Source organism: Fopius arisanus, unplaced genomic scaffold (assembly GCF_000806365.1).
Source record: "Fopius arisanus strain USDA-PBARC FA_bdor unplaced genomic scaffold, ASM80636v1 scaffold00088, whole genome shotgun sequence".
NCBI lineage: Eukaryota > Metazoa > Arthropoda > Insecta > Hymenoptera > Braconidae > Fopius > Fopius arisanus.
In genome coordinates, this window is record NW_011887827.1 from 231640 (window position 1) to 250128 (window position 18489).

Consider the following 18489-nt stretch of genomic DNA (forward strand, 5'->3'; position numbering starts at 1 on the left):
TTGACAGTGCACATTTTTATCTATGATAAGACTCATGGATTTTATCCACACCGATAATGGAAAACGAATGGAAGAGCTTTATCTCAAGATTTCCTCTTGCTGATGGAAAAATTTAATTGCAAAGATAATTTTTTATTCAAAATATCACGATGAACTGGGAATTCTCTCCATTCGTATGAGACCGTGAAAATAAAAATGTGAAATATCTAGAGATTGATAAATTTTTTTTTTCAAAATGATCTTTTAACTTTTTGTTTACAGGGCCGACACACCAAGACCGGCCAGCTGGCAGCCATTAAAGTTATGGACGTCACGGAGGTGAGCATCTTGACTCAGAATCGATAGTACAGCTGTCGATAAACCCTTTCACCATTTTTTATCACATTTTTTTCATGAATGGGCAGCTATTTAGACAGTTTAGTCCCATGGGGATTTTATTATCCTCCTAAAATACCCAGAGGAAGAAAATTTCCTCGACGAAGAATGATTTTTACGAAATCCCCATTCAATTTTTATATCAATTTTTATTAAACTCAATTAAAATCATTCACACTAAATATAATATCGAGTGATTTTTAGGTTTCCATGCGTTTATGCAATGATTTAGTGTGAAAAATAACTTTTATGCTCACATCTTTGGTGTAATATCTGCGGCTAGGTAATCGTTGGTACATTCCCCTTTTTTCTTCTTCGGAGAGAGAAAGGAATAGGTGTCAGGGTAATTTATGCTTTTTGTGGAAATTACATGACTTTATTCTTTGAATCCGGGATAACGAGGGTGTTGCGTCAATAAAATCGAGACAATTCCTCGCATTGTAGCTCGTTATCTGATAGATTACTCATACCCCGACGGAGGAATTTCTCGGAACCCCATGACTGACTCCGTCATCACTGATTACCGAATATCTCCTTCAAAGCCCGTAATTACTACACGATTGTCAAAGATAATTTTTTTCTGAGTCAATTGACAATGGGATTTTTATAATTGAACGCGTGTGGCCGAACGGAAGTGCTTCTAATACTAATTTTAATCGTCGGATAAGTCGTAGGATTACGCATTAACTGCGTTTGATATAACGGCTTGGAACTTGTAAAGTTCTTTCTCCTTCTAATCCGAAACGCCCGAGATAATCTTAATTCTACTTACCTACTTAACGACTGATACACAACGCCTCGTAGACCCATCGGTTTTTTTTTCCCCGGGGTTTTCTATCCGTTTGATAATGAGGCGAAAGAAGAAAAAAAAACATTCCTTAAAATTACTCACACCATATGTCCATTATTCACGTTCCATTAAACCTGAATTAATAAAATTGCTGTTTTGTTACGCCAGGACGAGGAGGAGGAGATTAAGCTAGAAATAAACGTCCTCAAGAAGGTGAGTCATGCTACTATTTATTTACATTTTATTCAATACCTGCAATTAATTTTCCTTCATTAATTTTTATGTTGTCATCGCATGAAGGGTGCCATTTTACTTGCGCTTTTGGTGCGAGCTATTTTAAAATGGCGGCGCCTCACCTCGCATTTTTAAATGATCATAAAAATTGTTTATCCTCTTCAAATATTTATCGATTGACGTCATTCAGTTCCTGGGCACTGAACAATTTTTTTATTTTCATATACGGATGAAAAATCGGCGACTTCAATGGATATTATTCATGTTTATTTTCAGTATTCAAATCACCGGAATATTGCCACATATTATGGAGCATTCGTCAAGAAGTCACCACCGGGGAAAGATGACCAATTGTGGTTGGTCATGGAATATTGTGGTGCTGGGTCCGTTACAGATCTCGTTAAATCGACAAAGGGACAGAGCCTTAAAGAAGAGTGGATTGCTTATATCTCGAGAGAGATACTCAGAGGACTCAGTTACCTCCACAGTAACAAAGTTATTCACAGGGACATCAAGGGACAGAACGTACTCTTGACCGACAATGCCGAAGTTAAACTTGGTAAGATGCTTTTAATAATCATCGAATTATCTCAGTTATTCCCTCATACGGAATAAATTCCGAAAGAATGTTTTTAATGAACATTTTTTATCAATCACGAACAGTGGATTTCGGTGTATCTGCACAATTGGACCGTACGATTGGACGTAGAAACACGTTCATTGGTACCCCATACTGGATGGCACCTGAAGTGATAGCTTGTGACGAAAATCCAGATGCCACATACGACAACAGAAGTGATCTTTGGTCACTGGGTATTACTGCATTGGAAATGGCAGAGTCACAGCCTCCCCTCTGTGATCTACATCCCATGAGAGTAAGTGGAGTCATTCTCCAGCAAGTTTCAAACGGTTCGACCTCATTCCAGGATAAAAACAGAGAAAAATAATGACGACTTCATGATTCGAGATTTTTTCTTTCCGATTGATGAAGCAGTTTTTATTTTCTTCGAATCCGTCGATTGCCTGGCTATTTCATTGAGTGATTAGAAAGCTCGGGCATTCCAGGAATTTTGGGGATAATTGAATGAATTATTTTAACAGGCGCTCTTCTTGATTCCACGTAATACACCACCAAGGCTGAAATCGAAGAAGTGGGCGAAAAAATTTCAGGGATTCATTGAAACGGTCCTGGTGAAGGACTATCATCAGCGGCCTTATACGGAACAACTACTGAAGCATCCATTCATCCGGGACCAACCAACAGAGCGTCAAGTTAGGATACAGCTCAAAGACCATATCGATCGTTGCAAGAAACGTAAACAGGAGAAAGGTAAGGGTAAGACTGAATCGTATCATTTTTTATTCATTTATTTTTTTCACCTTTCAAGTTCAATCATAAATTCAATTGATTAATTTATACTATCAAAATTTTTTACTCTGATGGAAAGACACTTAAACGGGAAAATATTATCTTTAGAACAAGAGAAAAAAAATTATGACCTCATTTCTCACGCTTCTGAGAGTTACCACTTATATACAAAATTATCGTCGATCAATTTTTTTTTCTGGCTACTTTGAATTTCTTTTCCTCCATATTTGACGAGTCGTTTGAATTCGATTTGAGCTACTTCAAGATGCGATAAATTTTACCTCAAGTAGACTAAAAAAATATTTATCACTCTTGCGCTGGTTTCCATTTTTTTATGATGAAAGCTACTAGTAAAAGTAGAATTCCGTTATATTGGTTACCTTTCCTCAATTTCTTTTTTCGCGTATCTTTCGGTTTTCTTATTCTACTACCCCCGGGCTACAGAATGTAAACAATTCCTTTCGATCGGTGATTAATTGAATTCCAGGTGAAATAAAGTCGAAAAATAAATCGAACGGGTGAAATACAGCATTCAATTTATTTTAACATTCGATAAATTAAATGTGAAATTTTCATAAGTGACGCAACGAGTTATGCAATTCGACATATTGACAGCTCATCATAAATCCTTAAACATTATTGCCACTCTCACTTTCCTCAATATTTGTCAATGCAATGTGCCTTTACCTCGACAGAACGTGACGACTACAGGTACAGTGGAAGTGAAAACGAGGATGACGAGCCAGCCCTCGCAGGTGAGCCCTCGTCAATCGTCCAGGCACCTGGTGGCGACACACTCCGTCGTAATTTCCAGCAGATCCAGGAGGGAAGGACATTGACACAAGATATTCCCCAGCCACCACATTCGGGTAAAGATAAACAAGGAGGTAGAGGCCATCGTGAGATCCCAGAGCCAGGACCACCCTCCAGACCTGCTATTCCTCACAGACTCATTGGTGAGAAATCGAGGATGTGTCCCTGAATTTTTTTTTATACTTCTAATTACCATGGAATAATTACTAATGTCTGAATTTGAATAATAGAGCCACAGCCACCATCGCGGCCGCTGCCTCCAACACCACGTGATGATCCAAGACAGCCGCACAAAGTCTCAACTCCACCATCGAACCACCACTCAGCTGCCAATTCCAGTGGCGTTGGAAGTGGTGGTTCAGGTGGACAGCCACCACAAAGAAACAGTCACGTTTTCAAGCCCATGGTACGCACTTTTGTCGATTTAAACCATTGAAATTGTTGTTATTACGTCGACTATGGATGGAACAAGTGCTCAAGGCCAATAATCGCTGTTAACGCGTCACAGCACGTGTAGAGTCCTTCATAGTTATCTCTCCATCCCTCAACTCTATTCTGCTGGAACAACTGCAGAAACTGCTGTAGCATTCGAGTGAATTCACTTATCTCGACTCTGTCCTTCAAACATCTATCACTTTTTTTTTTTACAGTACACGTTGCAGTATTCAACGAGATCAGATTTTTTTTTGTCATGGAAATTAAGGATATAGGTATTTTGAATTATCGCGGTATCAATATTTGATCTCTTTGAATATAATTTTTACACTAGATGTTATAGCTAAACTGCAATAAATGCACGATTCGAAAGGTATCTATTCTCTTGGCGTTATAATTGGCGTTATGCACGCATTAAACTAGGCAGATGATGGCTAATTAGACCTGAAATGAATACGAAGGAAATTCTAGTGTCACTCGAAAATTTTTGTTTCGGAAATACATTTTTAAATTGATCTCATAGCTCGAGTTTAAAATTTGGAGATTGAATTGAAATCGAGACCTAGAATTTTCTCAACAACAAATATAGATAAATCAAACTTCTACACTCCTCACGTTTTCAAAATTTCCGGAATGTATTTGGTTTTTGTTTTTCTTTTTCCATGTTCACACGTACTGTAGCTGCCACCGAGGAGGCCAGAGGTAAGAGAAACACACACACCCACCACCATTTTCCTATCACTTGAATAATTCAATGAATCACGTATTTAACAAGTAAATTTCACCCAATAAAAGGGCTAAAATTCCGTGCATGCGACTTAATGTGGGGTTTTACGTAGCTCTTAACTGTTTGTGAAACAGCTAAGGATACTGTACATATGGGTAACCTATCGCTTTAACGCTTTATTCTATTAGATAATGAAGACGGCTTCTTACTCGTTGCTATACTCATCTGATTGATTACCAATATTCTCCAGTGACATTTAGAAATGTTTATTAATGCGTTGCGAGAAAACGTCACAGGTGCTGACAATCATTACGTCAATTATAAAATGCACAACACGGTTGGGCATTCATCGATAATTTTCACATGCTTCAATCAGCTTTCATTGCTTTTAGGGATTGATTCAGTAATTGAGTGGAAATTGATTTTATACAATTCTTTTCTCAACAAATACTTTAATTGAAAAATTCGACTTGGTCAATAAATAATTGATGGTAAAAATTGACTTCAAGATTTTCGGATGAGGTGTCAATTGTCTTGAGTCAATCAAATAATTATTGATTATATTCCACTTAAGAACTGATCAGCTTACTCGTGGTTAGTTTGAAATTGATTAATCCTGTAATTGGAGAAGGTTTTGAGGAAAAAAAATGGCACAAAGTGACTAACGGGGTATTTTGTACGTGTGGCGCGTTGGGTGGTAGGACTTGGACATGCTGGCTGCTCAACTCAACGAGCTTGGTGTGTCACAGGGCCCTGAGGCCCCGCCAAGGCCCAACAGGCAACACAAGAGCCCAGCCCCGGTACAAACGTCAAATGTCACCACTAGCCACTCGGCCCAACCAGCCAATAATGAACAGAACAACAAACAGATGCCACAATCCTCCAGTATTCTCGATCAAGTAAGACGATCAATAAGAGAGATTACTGAGAAAAGATTCTATTAAAATTACCAAATTTTAGAGAGAAGCATCTGTTAAAAGTAATTATTGAATCGATATAATTATTGAAGCTCCAACACGTACATTTTATTGAACTTTACTTCACTCGTGGATTCCGTTTTTACGTGGATTTTTCAGGCTTTTTCAAATGGTGATTTTTATTGAATTTTTCTCTGCGTAATAATGGAGACATTTTTATTTTCTTTTAAATAGAGTACAGAGTTAGGGCAGGATCTCGTCTAACTCTTCACAAGCACCCCCTTTAGTTTTGGTTGTCTTTGGGGAATTCGTTGAGTTTTTTTCCTCTACTTTTGCTTTCCTTTCTCGATTTTTAAACTATTTAGGATAGAGCGTTAAGAGGGAAAACCGACGTGTGGATGTAGATTGCAGTTGTAAATTGAATTATCGTTGGTTTATATTTTTGAATGGTGCAATTGTGAAATGAATTTTCAATGGTTTTTCAGGCACTATCCGTCGAGAGTGACAGTGATGATGATTTCGAGGATGCAACTGGAAACAATGCAAGAAACGATGGAACATTACTCGCCAGTGATCCACCAAAGCCTCTGTAAGTTTTGATAGTTTGTTGCCATTCATTGTTGGTAAAAATCGATGGATTCATCCATTGTCATCTTTCATTTTTAATCACTCCTGCATCTCTACCATTGTCTCATCGACTGACCCAAATGGAAACGACCATCAATTCATCGTTTGTCATCCTCATCACTTTTTACTACTGGGATACCATCCAGCCCTGAATTTTCTCCTTTCAGACCGTCTTCAGATTCATCTTCTTCGTCCTCCCACAATGCACAAAATCACCATGAAGGTAAGCTCAATGGTTTCTTTAAAACGAAAGAAATATTACGAAATATATAAGCACTGATTCCACATTTTCTCGAAATGTGATATTCAGTCGAGAATTCATTTTGATTCACGGAATATCTCCATTTTTGAGGATTGAAAATTCTTTGAAATAAATAAATAATATCGTCCAGGTGGTGCACCCAATCGACCATTACCACCGACACCAGATGAAGAGGAATCAGGAGATCGAACACTAGTCATGAAACGAGTAAGTACAAATCCATTTAAAATCACACGTTAAGTATCTGGAATAAAATTAGTGCAAGAGAACGATATGTAGTATTCCACATTGTCAATCTGGCCATCCGTAATCTGCATTGTATTGCACTTATGCCGTGGATACCCAATATTGTGTACGTATTACTGTATGATTCCTCAAATCATTCAGATTATCGTTAGAGTACGCTAAATGGTCCTCTAGTCCACATCTTAAATAATTGAGACAATTTTTCATCTTCAACTCTGAAAAAATTGTCTTGATTTACGAATTAACGAGACTAATTAAGGAAATTGCGAATTGTCGAGGTGACGCTGGCATTTTCACGAACCGCATGAGGGAAATTCGATAATTAAATGAGTAAGGCAAATATTTCACCGAGAATGAGAATAATCAATAATCTTACCGAAAAATTGATTGAAGGTATACTTTTAGAGTAGAAATATTTTCTTATTACATTTAATTACCAATTAATGATCTGGGGAAGGGAAAAATGCTTTGGAATTTTCCCATTTGTCGCCTGCTGTCATGACCCCTGCTCGGCCCTTAAATGTTAGCACACCGCTGTATCGTGCATCAAAAACCCTAAAATTCAGTAGTTAATCTCAGCAACAATGAATTTTTCATATTAAAAAATATGTTGAAACTCGAGAAAGTGAAAGTTCAATGGTTCCTCCGTATTACGCTTTTCTCTTTCAACTGAATTGAGTGTCCGAAGGTTTTGAGGGCTGATAATGACAGAAATTACTGGCTAATTAACAACTAGAGACTTTATGTGTCTAATGGGTTATTCCACTTCAATTTACAATAAAAAATTGAAAATAATCCCGAGCGATGACGATGGGCTACAGATACTCAACAATCTCTTCACCACACGTTCCCTCAAAGTTCTCCCATTACACCTCAAAACTTTCGGCTGACTCGATCTCATCACCAATTCATTGAGTAGTTTTGCGTAACTCACCTCAACTGGTTGCTTTCCCAGTCCGAAATTGCTCGTTTCAAGGTGGAAAAACCCCTGAAAATTTCACCCCGAGTTACTGAATTAATACAGCCCCAGAAAATCATCCCCCCACGAGCAGTAGCCCTCGACCATTCGTAATTACCCACCCCAATAAGAATGAAAAACCTCTCATACATATAGTCACCACATCGCATTATAAACTTCGACGTATCGTTTTTTTTTTCTTTGTTTTATCACTGTTTCATTTCCCGACCATTCGATACCATCGCAATACACTCAAACTCAAAAAAAAAACTCATAATTTAAAAACGTAATGCAACAATCAAAACAATAAACGTAGAAACTTAGTAAAAATGATGAGAAAACAAGCCCGAACCGTCGCTCCGAGATTGATGAGCAATTGTTGCTCAAGGAGTGGGATTTCACACGGTTCTTCCAAGGGTTTAACGAAAGGTTGGATAAAATGAAACAGGAGGTGACTGGCAAGGAGGAGAGTGCAAAATCAACGGAGAGAACCCTGAAGAGATACGATTTATCATCGAGAAGGAAAACCGAGCAAATTGGTGGGCACAGTGGACAGAGGAGTGCTCAGAAATCATCGGCTAGTGGTCAAACATCGGGGCAATTAAAATCTATACATCGTAGACAAGAGTCAGATTCAAAATTGGCAAATTCAAGTGCATTTGCCAGAGCATTCAGGCGTGAAAATTCCGATTTCTTTCCCTCGACGAGGCATTCGGCTTATTTACAAAAATCCGAGCCGAGATCATCGATATTTGCAAGTGGAAATAGACGTGGCAGTGAAATATCAGTTGCTGGTATAAGTGGAAAGAAAGGTAGTGGATTGTCATCGGGTGAGCCAGTACTTACTGATTTTTCATTTGGTCGTGAGCCACCCCAGCGACCTAGACGTGAAAAAACCGAGAGTGAAATTGTTTTTGGAAATAGACAGCAGGATTATTTGAGGGAGCGTGAGGCTAGGTTATTCAGAAATGATGATAATAGGAGGAGAAGTTTTAAACCGTTGGATTCGACGTCGGATGATGGAACAATTAAGTCAACAGCTAGTACAACAGCTAGTGAATACAGTCCAGTCATAACTCAGGTCAGTCTTGAGAGGAGAGAATAGATAAACAATATCGTACTAAAGACTGCCTGTTTCTCCATTTGTCAGAGCTCCTTGTTCCCATGTTTTAGGTTTTTATTTATTTCATAACTAAAGACATTAACTGCATCTGGAGATCATTAGAGTTATTGTTTGTTCAGACTATATCCAACGATTTGACTAATTTATTTTTCTTCCTCATTTATTCTCAGTTAGATATAGATTTAATCAGAGAACATTATAGATTTTTTTAGAGGTCTAATCACTGCTCTAGCTCTTCCATTAATTGAATAAAATATTATGTAGGCGTGTAATAATGCTCAATTGATTCCATGATGAGAATTCATTTTATTAGAATTTTTAGAGGTTCGCAAGTCGATTAAAACTTTAGACAACTTTAGATTTTTTCAATCTGTCATAGAATTTCAGTCGTATTACAATAACTCTGAGTCGATGGAGATAAATTACGTTAATGCATTTCCACGGACTTTCTCCTTTTTCAAACAATTTGAACATACGCTTCAACTATTCCTTCCCTCTGCAAATATAGAATCAATTTACCACTCGAATTATCCGGGAATATTCATTTGGCTTACGGGTCTGATATGAAATTATTCCTGAAAAGATTTATTGGAAAGGTCAATCTATTTTCAAAATTTTTTTTGGAGATGCACCAATTGGAAATTCCACTAGATTAACTGATTCAATTAAACCGTGAAATTATTTAAGATACAATATGTAGAATATTGCAGGTGTCCCTTTATATTTCGAGAATCAACAATTTCAGGCCAATGAAAATTAATTTCGGTAATGCATTTTCTCATGTACTTTCTGCTTCTACAGATTATTTTCTTTCCATATCCCTTCTCCCACGCATATATCAGCTTTTAAATAATTACTGAATACTCAGACTAATTGAATTGCGGATCTGCTATTATTATGAAAATGATGAAAATGAAAAATGTGCCACTTGAAAATAAATGACTTCATGCATTTTCCAGTGGGAATGATTTATTAATTTCTTGAAAATTTCACTTGAACTTTTTTTAACTTAACTATATTAAATCATCATTTATCCAGAAATAACGACTTCATTCGCTGAGAGCTCTGAAATCAATTACCAATTATTCAAATACTGATAATAATCATATCAGATCCGCGTATCAGTGGATTAATTACAGCTCTCACGAGTGCCTAATGATCGCCAAACGTTTTCTCAATAATTCGAGTGTGAAAATTACCCTGACTGCTGAATAAATCCCCGATTAATCCGAATCTCCCGTAATATCTCTCGCAACGGGGACAAAATGTTTTTGTTATAAAAAATTATTTGAATATCAAAAAGAAATTCGCAGTGTTTAAAATAAATAAATACTCTTGTGAATTTGACAACTTGTCGATCAAGACATTTTTTTTTAACAATAAACATTTCCCCGTCCAATTTTCCACCCCGACGATTTACCCTCTTCAAACATTAATTTACCCTTTCCATCTCACTTTATTTCAATTCATACAAGCCACCACTACAATTCCTCAGCAAGACCATTCACAATCATAAAAATACCCGACGAATCCCAGAATTTTGCTTGAAACCTCTCCAATAGTAAAAAAAAATTACCAACTCTCAATTCATAAAACATTCACGAAAGCCCCATCCGCAATAAATGCTCCCAGACCTGTTGTGCTGTACGAGGGATGTGTGTTATTTTTTTTTTAATGAAATTCTCGCTTTTCTGCTGAATTCCATAAACCAACTCTACTAACTGACCCTTGACGATAGAACAAACAAGGACAAATGCTCGCACGAAAAAAAAAAACATAAATCCCATCCAAAATCGAAAAATGCTGATCTTGCGATATAGACGAAATCATCTAGATTCGCTTGGATTGCCATTTGTAACTCCACAAGGGAATCACTGCATTAAAAAGAAATCGCCGCTAGAAAATCATAAGCCAAAAGCATTGAACTGACATTAACAATCATTTTGTGTGTGTCTTGTGTCTAACAATAAATAAAATGGTATCTGAAATAAATTCTCACGTCTGCTGAAGCGTGCATGAAAAATCGTCTCAAGGGAAATGAATAAAGACGGAATTTGAGATAAATAAGAATAAAAAGGGAATAATAAATCCTTTTATCGCAATAAAAACGTAAAACGATATTGGATTGAGGAGAAGGAACAAAGAGGATGATTATGGACTTTTTTGTCAAGTGAAATGGTGTGAGAAAGTGAGAGAGAAAATAGTAATAAGGATTGCAATGGAATGGAAAGGAATTAGGAATCCTTTTGTGATAAAAGGGGATTTTCTTCCTCGATTGAGGACGCACTTCATAAAATCCGACGAAATGAGAGAACAAATGATAGAAAAGAAATATTAAATGTGAGAATACGAGGATTGGGACCATTGCATGATTTGCTTCATTGTATGTACAGAATGTGCCATTTTTATCGATTTTTATTTAGTACCCTTTCATCGTTTTCTCGATGGGAAGAAATGTTTTCTCATTCTGGGTTGTCTTCTTGTTTTTGTGTTTACTGTGGCATGAGATCTTTAAATCGAGGACTTTATCCATTTTTCTCATTGAAACTGAAAGTTGGAACAGATGATTATCGAAATTTATGAATTATATCCTGATTCGATTTTCAATTTTCGTCTAGACGATGTCATTTCAACAATTAATTTAATTATAAATTCAAACCAGTCCAGAACGACAATGCATTATTTTTCAATCGTTCCTCCGAATAATTGTCATCCTCCGGGTTAATTGAAATTGTACCGGGAGATTTCAATACACATCTACATTTCAAACGATTCAAACAAGAAAAAAAAATTGAAAACTCTTTTTTAAACAAAACGTTACGTGCATTTTCTGCATGCAGAACTGCACGCGCATCAATTTGCATGACGTACAGGTGTGGAAAAAACGTACCGAAAAAAAAAAGAGTGAAGGAGAAAACGTTGGAAAAAAAATTGTTACATCGTATTGAATGGAGAGGTCTGTGCTGTTCGAATGGATTGAATTTTTTATTTCATTTTTTTTTTAATACGTCACGTACCACCAGCGTCACTTTGTGACACTTCAAAGATTGCATCGCCTATTATGTAGCTACGATTCACCGCTGCTCCTCCATGTTTTTATATTTTAATATTTTTTTTACCCCCTCTCTTTTCATCAGTGTAATGACATTTTTTTTTTGTGTGTAATCAAGCATCCGCCTGCTCATTGTGCTTTGTAATTTCATTGTTTGTTTTCAGCTTCGATTTCTGATGGTATTGATTGTTTCAGGGTGATCGTATCGAATGCGTTCGTAATTCTTTCGTAATTCTTTTGTAATTCTTTCGTAATTATTTCATAATTACATTCGATACTGTCACCTCAAATCGCCAATGATAAAACCAAAAATCAAATGATACTATTTCATTGTACCAATTTTATGATTATTCCATTAATTATATAAAACTCGGATGTTGGGTACATCTCTACGAAACTTGGAAGATTACCCCAGTGCCTCAGTCCACAAAAGTTGAAAAAAAAAGAATAATAAAACCATGAAATATTCATTTCAATCTAACCCACAAAATACATATTCGAAAACTTTTCCACCAAGTAGATGAAAACTTTGTTAACTCAACCGCAATCCCAGTATTTTCTTTCATTCTGGCCATTTTTCTTACCCAGAAAGTCTCGTAAATATGACATTCGGAGTCATTGGCAATTTCCCTTCTCATTACTCTCCCGTATTCAATGTTTCGTAAATTTCATAATCTTCAACCGAAAGAAGTTACACCACCCTGAACTATTAATTCGCATATTGAATTGATATATTTTATCAACATGAATTTAACATTTCCAGAATCGTGATGGTGAGCGTGGAAGAAGTGGAGGAAGTGATTTCCAGAGATCAGACTCATCCCCCGGCTCACGACCTAGCTCAGTGCTACCAGATTTATTGACCTCGTCGCCAGGTCAACGACAGGACAAGTCAACCAGTGAAGAGGTCAGACATTTCGATTATTTCTCTCTATTTCTCGTTTATCATGTGTCCAGCAGTTACTGGCTATTTTCACCACTTTATCATCGACACTTGAATGCGAAACCAAACGATTATTTCACTTTTGTATCTTTTACTGTTGGTTCAGAGTTGAGAGTTTGGAAATTAATTCCAACAGTGTTTCAGCAGTTTGAGGTACTTCCTGTGGACAATTTTCAACGGATGTTTGGGTTCAATGTGGAGATAGGATGGTGGAAAAGCGCGGTATTGGAATTACAGTATGAATTTTGGTAATCATGACTTTATGAAAGGACTCGGTATGAATATCTCGGGAACAGGGGAAATCTAATTTAATGGTCAGTCTATACTCGAAATTTTACAATGGATTTATAAATGATTTGATCAAAGAATATTTATTAATGATTTAAAATGATAATGACTAGCTGCAAATGCAGACGACTCCAACGGACAAAAGATTCATTAATTCCAGTTAATGCCAATTAATTCCAATAATTAATCCCAACGATAAATTCCCCACCCCTTGATACCGCCAGGTTGCCATCGATTCCTTGAAACCCCAATTTCCCCAAAACAAAGGAAAAATCCACCTGGCAATTCTGGACATTCAAGAAAAAACGAGAAGCACTGAAAACTCGCATCGATCACTCCCAGGTCAATATCCCTATTGCATTTCGTATGATTGGAAATATAGCAGTCCGTTTTCCTGAAATAAACGCATCGAGTCCTTCAGAGAGTCCAATAAACGCCGAAAAAGATCGATATCACGAGCAATATCTCTCCCCAAAAAGAGTCAAAGCCAGAGAATGAAAAAAGCCTATGAAAAATTGCCTGACAGAATTAAAAAATAAATGTATACGAATCAGATAAACTACAAAATTAGCCAGCAACTCCCGTTATCGTGCCTGAATTCTCGTACGTGTGTGAAAAATAATGAAGTTGAAGTCTGTATCAATTAAAAAATTTCACTCGTGAAGGTTGAGAAAAAAAAAAAGAGCATAAAAAACGCTTTAATGTGTTCGTACTCGTATCTTGGGGCAATAAAAGTGTATCACGATGAGATTGATAAGGGCCATCCAAGGCTCTTCCAGCGTTATTTCTCCTCCTTTTTTGAAGCCATAAAAGGATGGGAAATACGAGACCCAGACTATTTCTTTGGTACCGTACCTAGCCTAGCAAATGCTTTGAATCGTAATCGTTTTATTTTCAATGTATTTCTTCATTTATTTTGTTCATTCGACTTATCATTTTTATTTATACTCTCGTTTTTCATTCAGAGATACATTCACCCTTCCATTATTTTACATTGTGTTTGCATACGCATCACTATCACTCATTTTACATGTAAGAAAAAGGGAGAAAGAAACTGAAAAATATTGTGGAACAATACGAGGAGAGAAAGCGGTTTTCATTGTCGTTTCTTTCTGCCTTTCATTCGTATCTCCCTTTTCTCCCCCCCTCAACCCCTCGTTCACCCTTGAGTTACTTCAATATTGCCCCCATTTTTCCATTTTATTTTTCATCAACATATACATAAGTATTTGAATAGTGGAATCCCCCATGTCTCCAGGAAATGGAGAAATATGATACAATGACTCCTGTTTCATATGGAGTATTTTCACTTGAGGAAAAATCTAGCAAGATGAGAAATGCAGCCTGAGAAAGTCCAGAGTATTACAGACTTTGCGATGGCCAACTGTAGGATAGTACTATTGCTTTTGGATTTTTATTGAAAGAGAAATTATTACTGGACATGATTGCTTGCCAGTGGTCATTTCTCTCACACATATCAAATGGGATAATGTACAAATTATGAATACGAATTAGCGATAAATTTTTAGCTGACCCATTAAAATTCATTTGAACAAGTGTGTCCTCTCAATTTCGTTGAGCAATTTTTTAAATATATCAAAACGTGACTAATTGAGGATTATGTTGTGTGTTGTGGGACACGCGGGAGCTCTAACTTGAACGCCAGGGCCCTATCTACTGACCACCCCAATCCCAATACTAATTGCAATGTAAGTATTTATCCATCTACATCAGATCAGTGTCGCTTCCGTCTTTAACTCTCTTATAAAACAATTCAGAAAGAATGAAACGAACACTTGAGAATTTCGGTGACTCGATACATCTAACTCCAACTATTGATAACAATTTTTTCGGGCTCTCTACAAATTTCACAGTATCTACATTATTCTGCTCAAATCGTTAACAAAATTGGGGAGAATCTTTTGATTTGATCATCTGTCATCATTAACGTTTGATTTTGTTGATTTTTTGGTTGATTTTCTCTTTATTATTCAAAAATGCATGTGGAATCTGGTGGACTGATTTGCGGAGGGTTGAATGAGGAGATGAATATGAAAATATCACGAAATTGATTGAAAAATATAACCACAGGCAATTCATTGTAGTTTCCACAAATTTTCCATCAACTCCTCATTCCCATCAGTGGAGAAAAAAAAAGAAGAGAACTGAAATAACCGGGGAAAAACCGTGACAGGGGAAATACCATTAACAAAAATGTTCACCTAATTTATACTTTTTTTTTTCCCCCGAATGATTACGTTGGGTCTATTACCAGTCTCTCACCTGTACTATCTGGCCTTTTTCCCCTCTCGTCGTAACAAGAGGGAAAAAAAATTATAATTGTATAGTGGTTTTGCGATAATTAGACCTTGTGTTATTGTTATTGGAATTTGCTTTCGCATTTCCACTCTATTCTTGTACTTCTCTTCCTCTTTAATTCTGTGTTTGGCTTTCACATTTTGGGACATTGCATTTTTCAGGAAGAGAGAAAATTAAAAATTGCACACTAGTTCTCTCGATGATTTCGATGTAAAAATGAATATTTTCTGTTTAGTTTATTGATTGAAAACTGTTAGAGGATGCGCATTGATTGCTAGTGCAACTTGAGTAATGCTTGAGAGAATAGATTTGTTTTTTGATAATTCATTTGAATCTTTGGCTATTCTTACGGATTTCTAACTCGAATATCGTCTCTCGAATTAACATCAATAATATTTATCATCAATCTGCGATTGAGTGGAATGACAGTATTAAAATTCAAGGAATTAATAAATAATTTTTGGGAAATCATGGGATTGAAGTGAGATATGTCAGATTCGAGTGGTCTTATTCCACTCAACAGCTGATTTGATTTTTCGAGGCATTTGAATTTCAGGTCGTCATAAAATTGCCTCTATTTGCAGTATCGACAAGCTGTTAAAACCCCAGCACCTCTTGCACTTCAACAGAAACAGAGATCCTTCCTAACGTTTGGATTTGGCGCTGGACCAGCCAGAAGGGAATCCCACGTTAATGTCAATGTGACACCCACGAGTCATGATTTAGCATCCGATACACCGGAAATAAGAAAATATAAGAAGAGATTTAATAGTGAAATACTTTGCGCTGCTTTATGGGGTAATGAAATCATCAGTTAATATCAAATCTCTAGAAAAAATATTATCCTTACTATTCACTTAAAAATGGAATTATTCAATGATTTTTTTTTCTGGAAAAAACTACGAGAATTCATGAAAGTATTATTAAATTATTGTCTCTGCTGTTTTCAGGCGTGAATCTCCTAATTGGCACAGAGAATGGATTGATGCTGCTTGACAGAAGTGGACAGGGTAAAGTCTATCAATTAATCAGCAGGAGAAGATTCCAACAAATGGAGGTGCTCGAGGGTCAAAATATTCTCGTTACAATCAGCGGTAAAAAAAATCGTGTCAGAGTGTACTACTTGTCGTGGCTGAAGAGCAAAATCCTTCGCACTGATGGTCACAGCGACGTAAGTACCATAAACAAATTATTATTACCGATATTCTCAAGTATCTAAAAAATGTAGTGAATTTTTTACTCGTTCGTTCAATATTTATAATTCTATAATAGCAGTCACTATTAATTTAACACACGATTGACTCAAGAATTTCGGTCGGAGTGGGTCGTCCTTTATTGGACAACCAATGTACGTCGTTTAATATAGCACGAGACCGAACGCACGCCCCGCCCCTGCCATCTTATTCCGCTGTGTTGATGTTTACATAGCGAATTGACCAATGGGAGAGCCAAGAGTTTTATTCGGAATGCCCAATGAGATATAGGGCGTAATCCTTAGATCGGAAATTCTATATTTTGATCGAATTCAGAATTGAGGATATTTCAGTTAATCGAAGCATATCACGATGTCGTGAATTGATGCTAGCCATTTGTGCGAGTTAAAGATTCATTTAATTTCGAAGTTCTGATCAAACTTTATCAGATACTCAATCGATAATTTTTTAATTTCCGATTGACGTTTCAGAGTTCCATAATGGATCGGAGACAGATTTTCAGTTATAAAGACAAATGCGCTCTTCTGTTTAATTTATCGATTTCAAAAGTTTTGCGTGAAATATTCAGCATCGGATGTCATTCATCAGACATTCACATGAAAAACAGGTCAATGATGAAAATAAATCAACAATTGTCTGAATTTCAAAGAATCCATAACCAGCATTGGCCCCACAAATTTCCACGAATAGCGAATCATTTAAGAAAATAATGAATACCCAGAAAAACAGACAATCAAAATCGCTTGATAATGAATTCAGCGTTTTTAAAAATATCGCGCCTGGTTGTGGAGAGTATAATCATTGAAACCATTCAATTCGTTCTCCCGATTTTTGATGGCACGAAACACTCATCGAAATTATTTACGTACCCGCACACAAGCTCCACCATTTTGCGCTAAAAAATCCTTGAAAATACGCGAAAAAGCCTTTTAAAAATTCGCAGCTTAAAGTTTCATGAACTAATGGAGCTGGAATAATTTGAATATACATTTTAATCCACATCCGTTTTTCTTCTCGACATTTTTCAACATGAAACATCGAAATTTCATTCGTTAGTGGCAGCTGTTGTAAATGTGAATGCATTCATCAGTTGAATATATAGCACGTTTCGAGTTCACTCCATTCAAAGTACATAAATCTCTCTACAAAAATTTTGTTTATTCCACCGATTTATAACTCCGACTGGAGCAATCGGTTCGATCTATTTTTTCAGATTAGGATTACAAACCAGAGGGATTAAAACCGGTTTACATTTGTTAACGAGCAATTTAATTTCGCGATAGATTTATCTCTCCCAAAACTAACTAAAGAACAATCTATGATCACTTGACGTTCATTCATACAAGTCAAGTGAATTTCCATCGAGATTGTAAAATAATAAATTGACTGTTCTCTTCAAAAAAATTAAGCAGCAAGTAGAGAGGCGCAATGGTTGGATAAACGTCGGCGATCTTCAAGGTGCAGTTCACTTCAAAATAGTGAAATACGAGAGAATAAAATTTTTAGTTATTGCTCTGAAGGACTCCATAGAGATCTACGCATGGGCACCGAAACCTTATCACAAATTCATGGCATTCAAGTCATTCGGTGAATTGGCTCACAGGCCACTGCTTGTCGACTTGACCGTCGAGGAGGGATCCCGATTAAAAGTGATTTATGGAAGTGCCGATGGATTTCACGCTGTCGATTTGGATTCAGCAACTGTCTACGACATCTATCTACCCAAACACGTGAGTCCAATCATATCACAACCCATTTATCTCCTCGAGTTTTTCATTTGAACTTGTCCATCAATAA

At 36.6% G+C, this 18489-nt stretch overlaps 1 protein-coding gene across 12 annotated transcripts in view; it reads left to right on the plus strand.

Moving 5' to 3' along the window:
* Positions 1 to 18489, plus strand: part of msn (serine/threonine-protein kinase msn) — a 28661-nt gene that overhangs the window by 6306 nt on the left and 3866 nt on the right. Inside the window, exons 3-19 of one of the 12 annotated variants that reach the window (XM_011311404.1) lie at positions 262 to 318; positions 1334 to 1378; positions 1676 to 1958; positions 2063 to 2274; positions 2501 to 2735; positions 3464 to 3724; positions 3812 to 3987; positions 4698 to 4718; positions 5445 to 5642; positions 6146 to 6249; positions 6434 to 6510; positions 6680 to 6756; positions 8070 to 8834; positions 12692 to 12835; positions 16063 to 16276; positions 16429 to 16649; positions 18102 to 18422. In XM_011311404.1, the coding sequence (XP_011309706.1) occupies positions 262 to 318; positions 1334 to 1378; positions 1676 to 1958; positions 2063 to 2274; positions 2501 to 2735; positions 3464 to 3724; positions 3812 to 3987; positions 4698 to 4718; positions 5445 to 5642; positions 6146 to 6249; positions 6434 to 6510; positions 6680 to 6756; positions 8070 to 8834; positions 12692 to 12835; positions 16063 to 16276; positions 16429 to 16649; positions 18102 to 18422 (3411 nt within the window). The remainder of the gene's footprint in view (positions 1 to 261; positions 319 to 1333; positions 1379 to 1675; positions 1959 to 2062; positions 2275 to 2500; positions 2736 to 3463; positions 3725 to 3811; positions 3988 to 4697; positions 4719 to 5444; positions 5643 to 6145; positions 6250 to 6433; positions 6511 to 6679; positions 6757 to 8069; positions 8835 to 12691; positions 12836 to 16062; positions 16277 to 16428; positions 16650 to 18101; positions 18423 to 18489) is intronic. The other 11 variants (XM_011311405.1, XM_011311408.1, XM_011311411.1 and 8 more) reach the window with 11 other exon arrangements.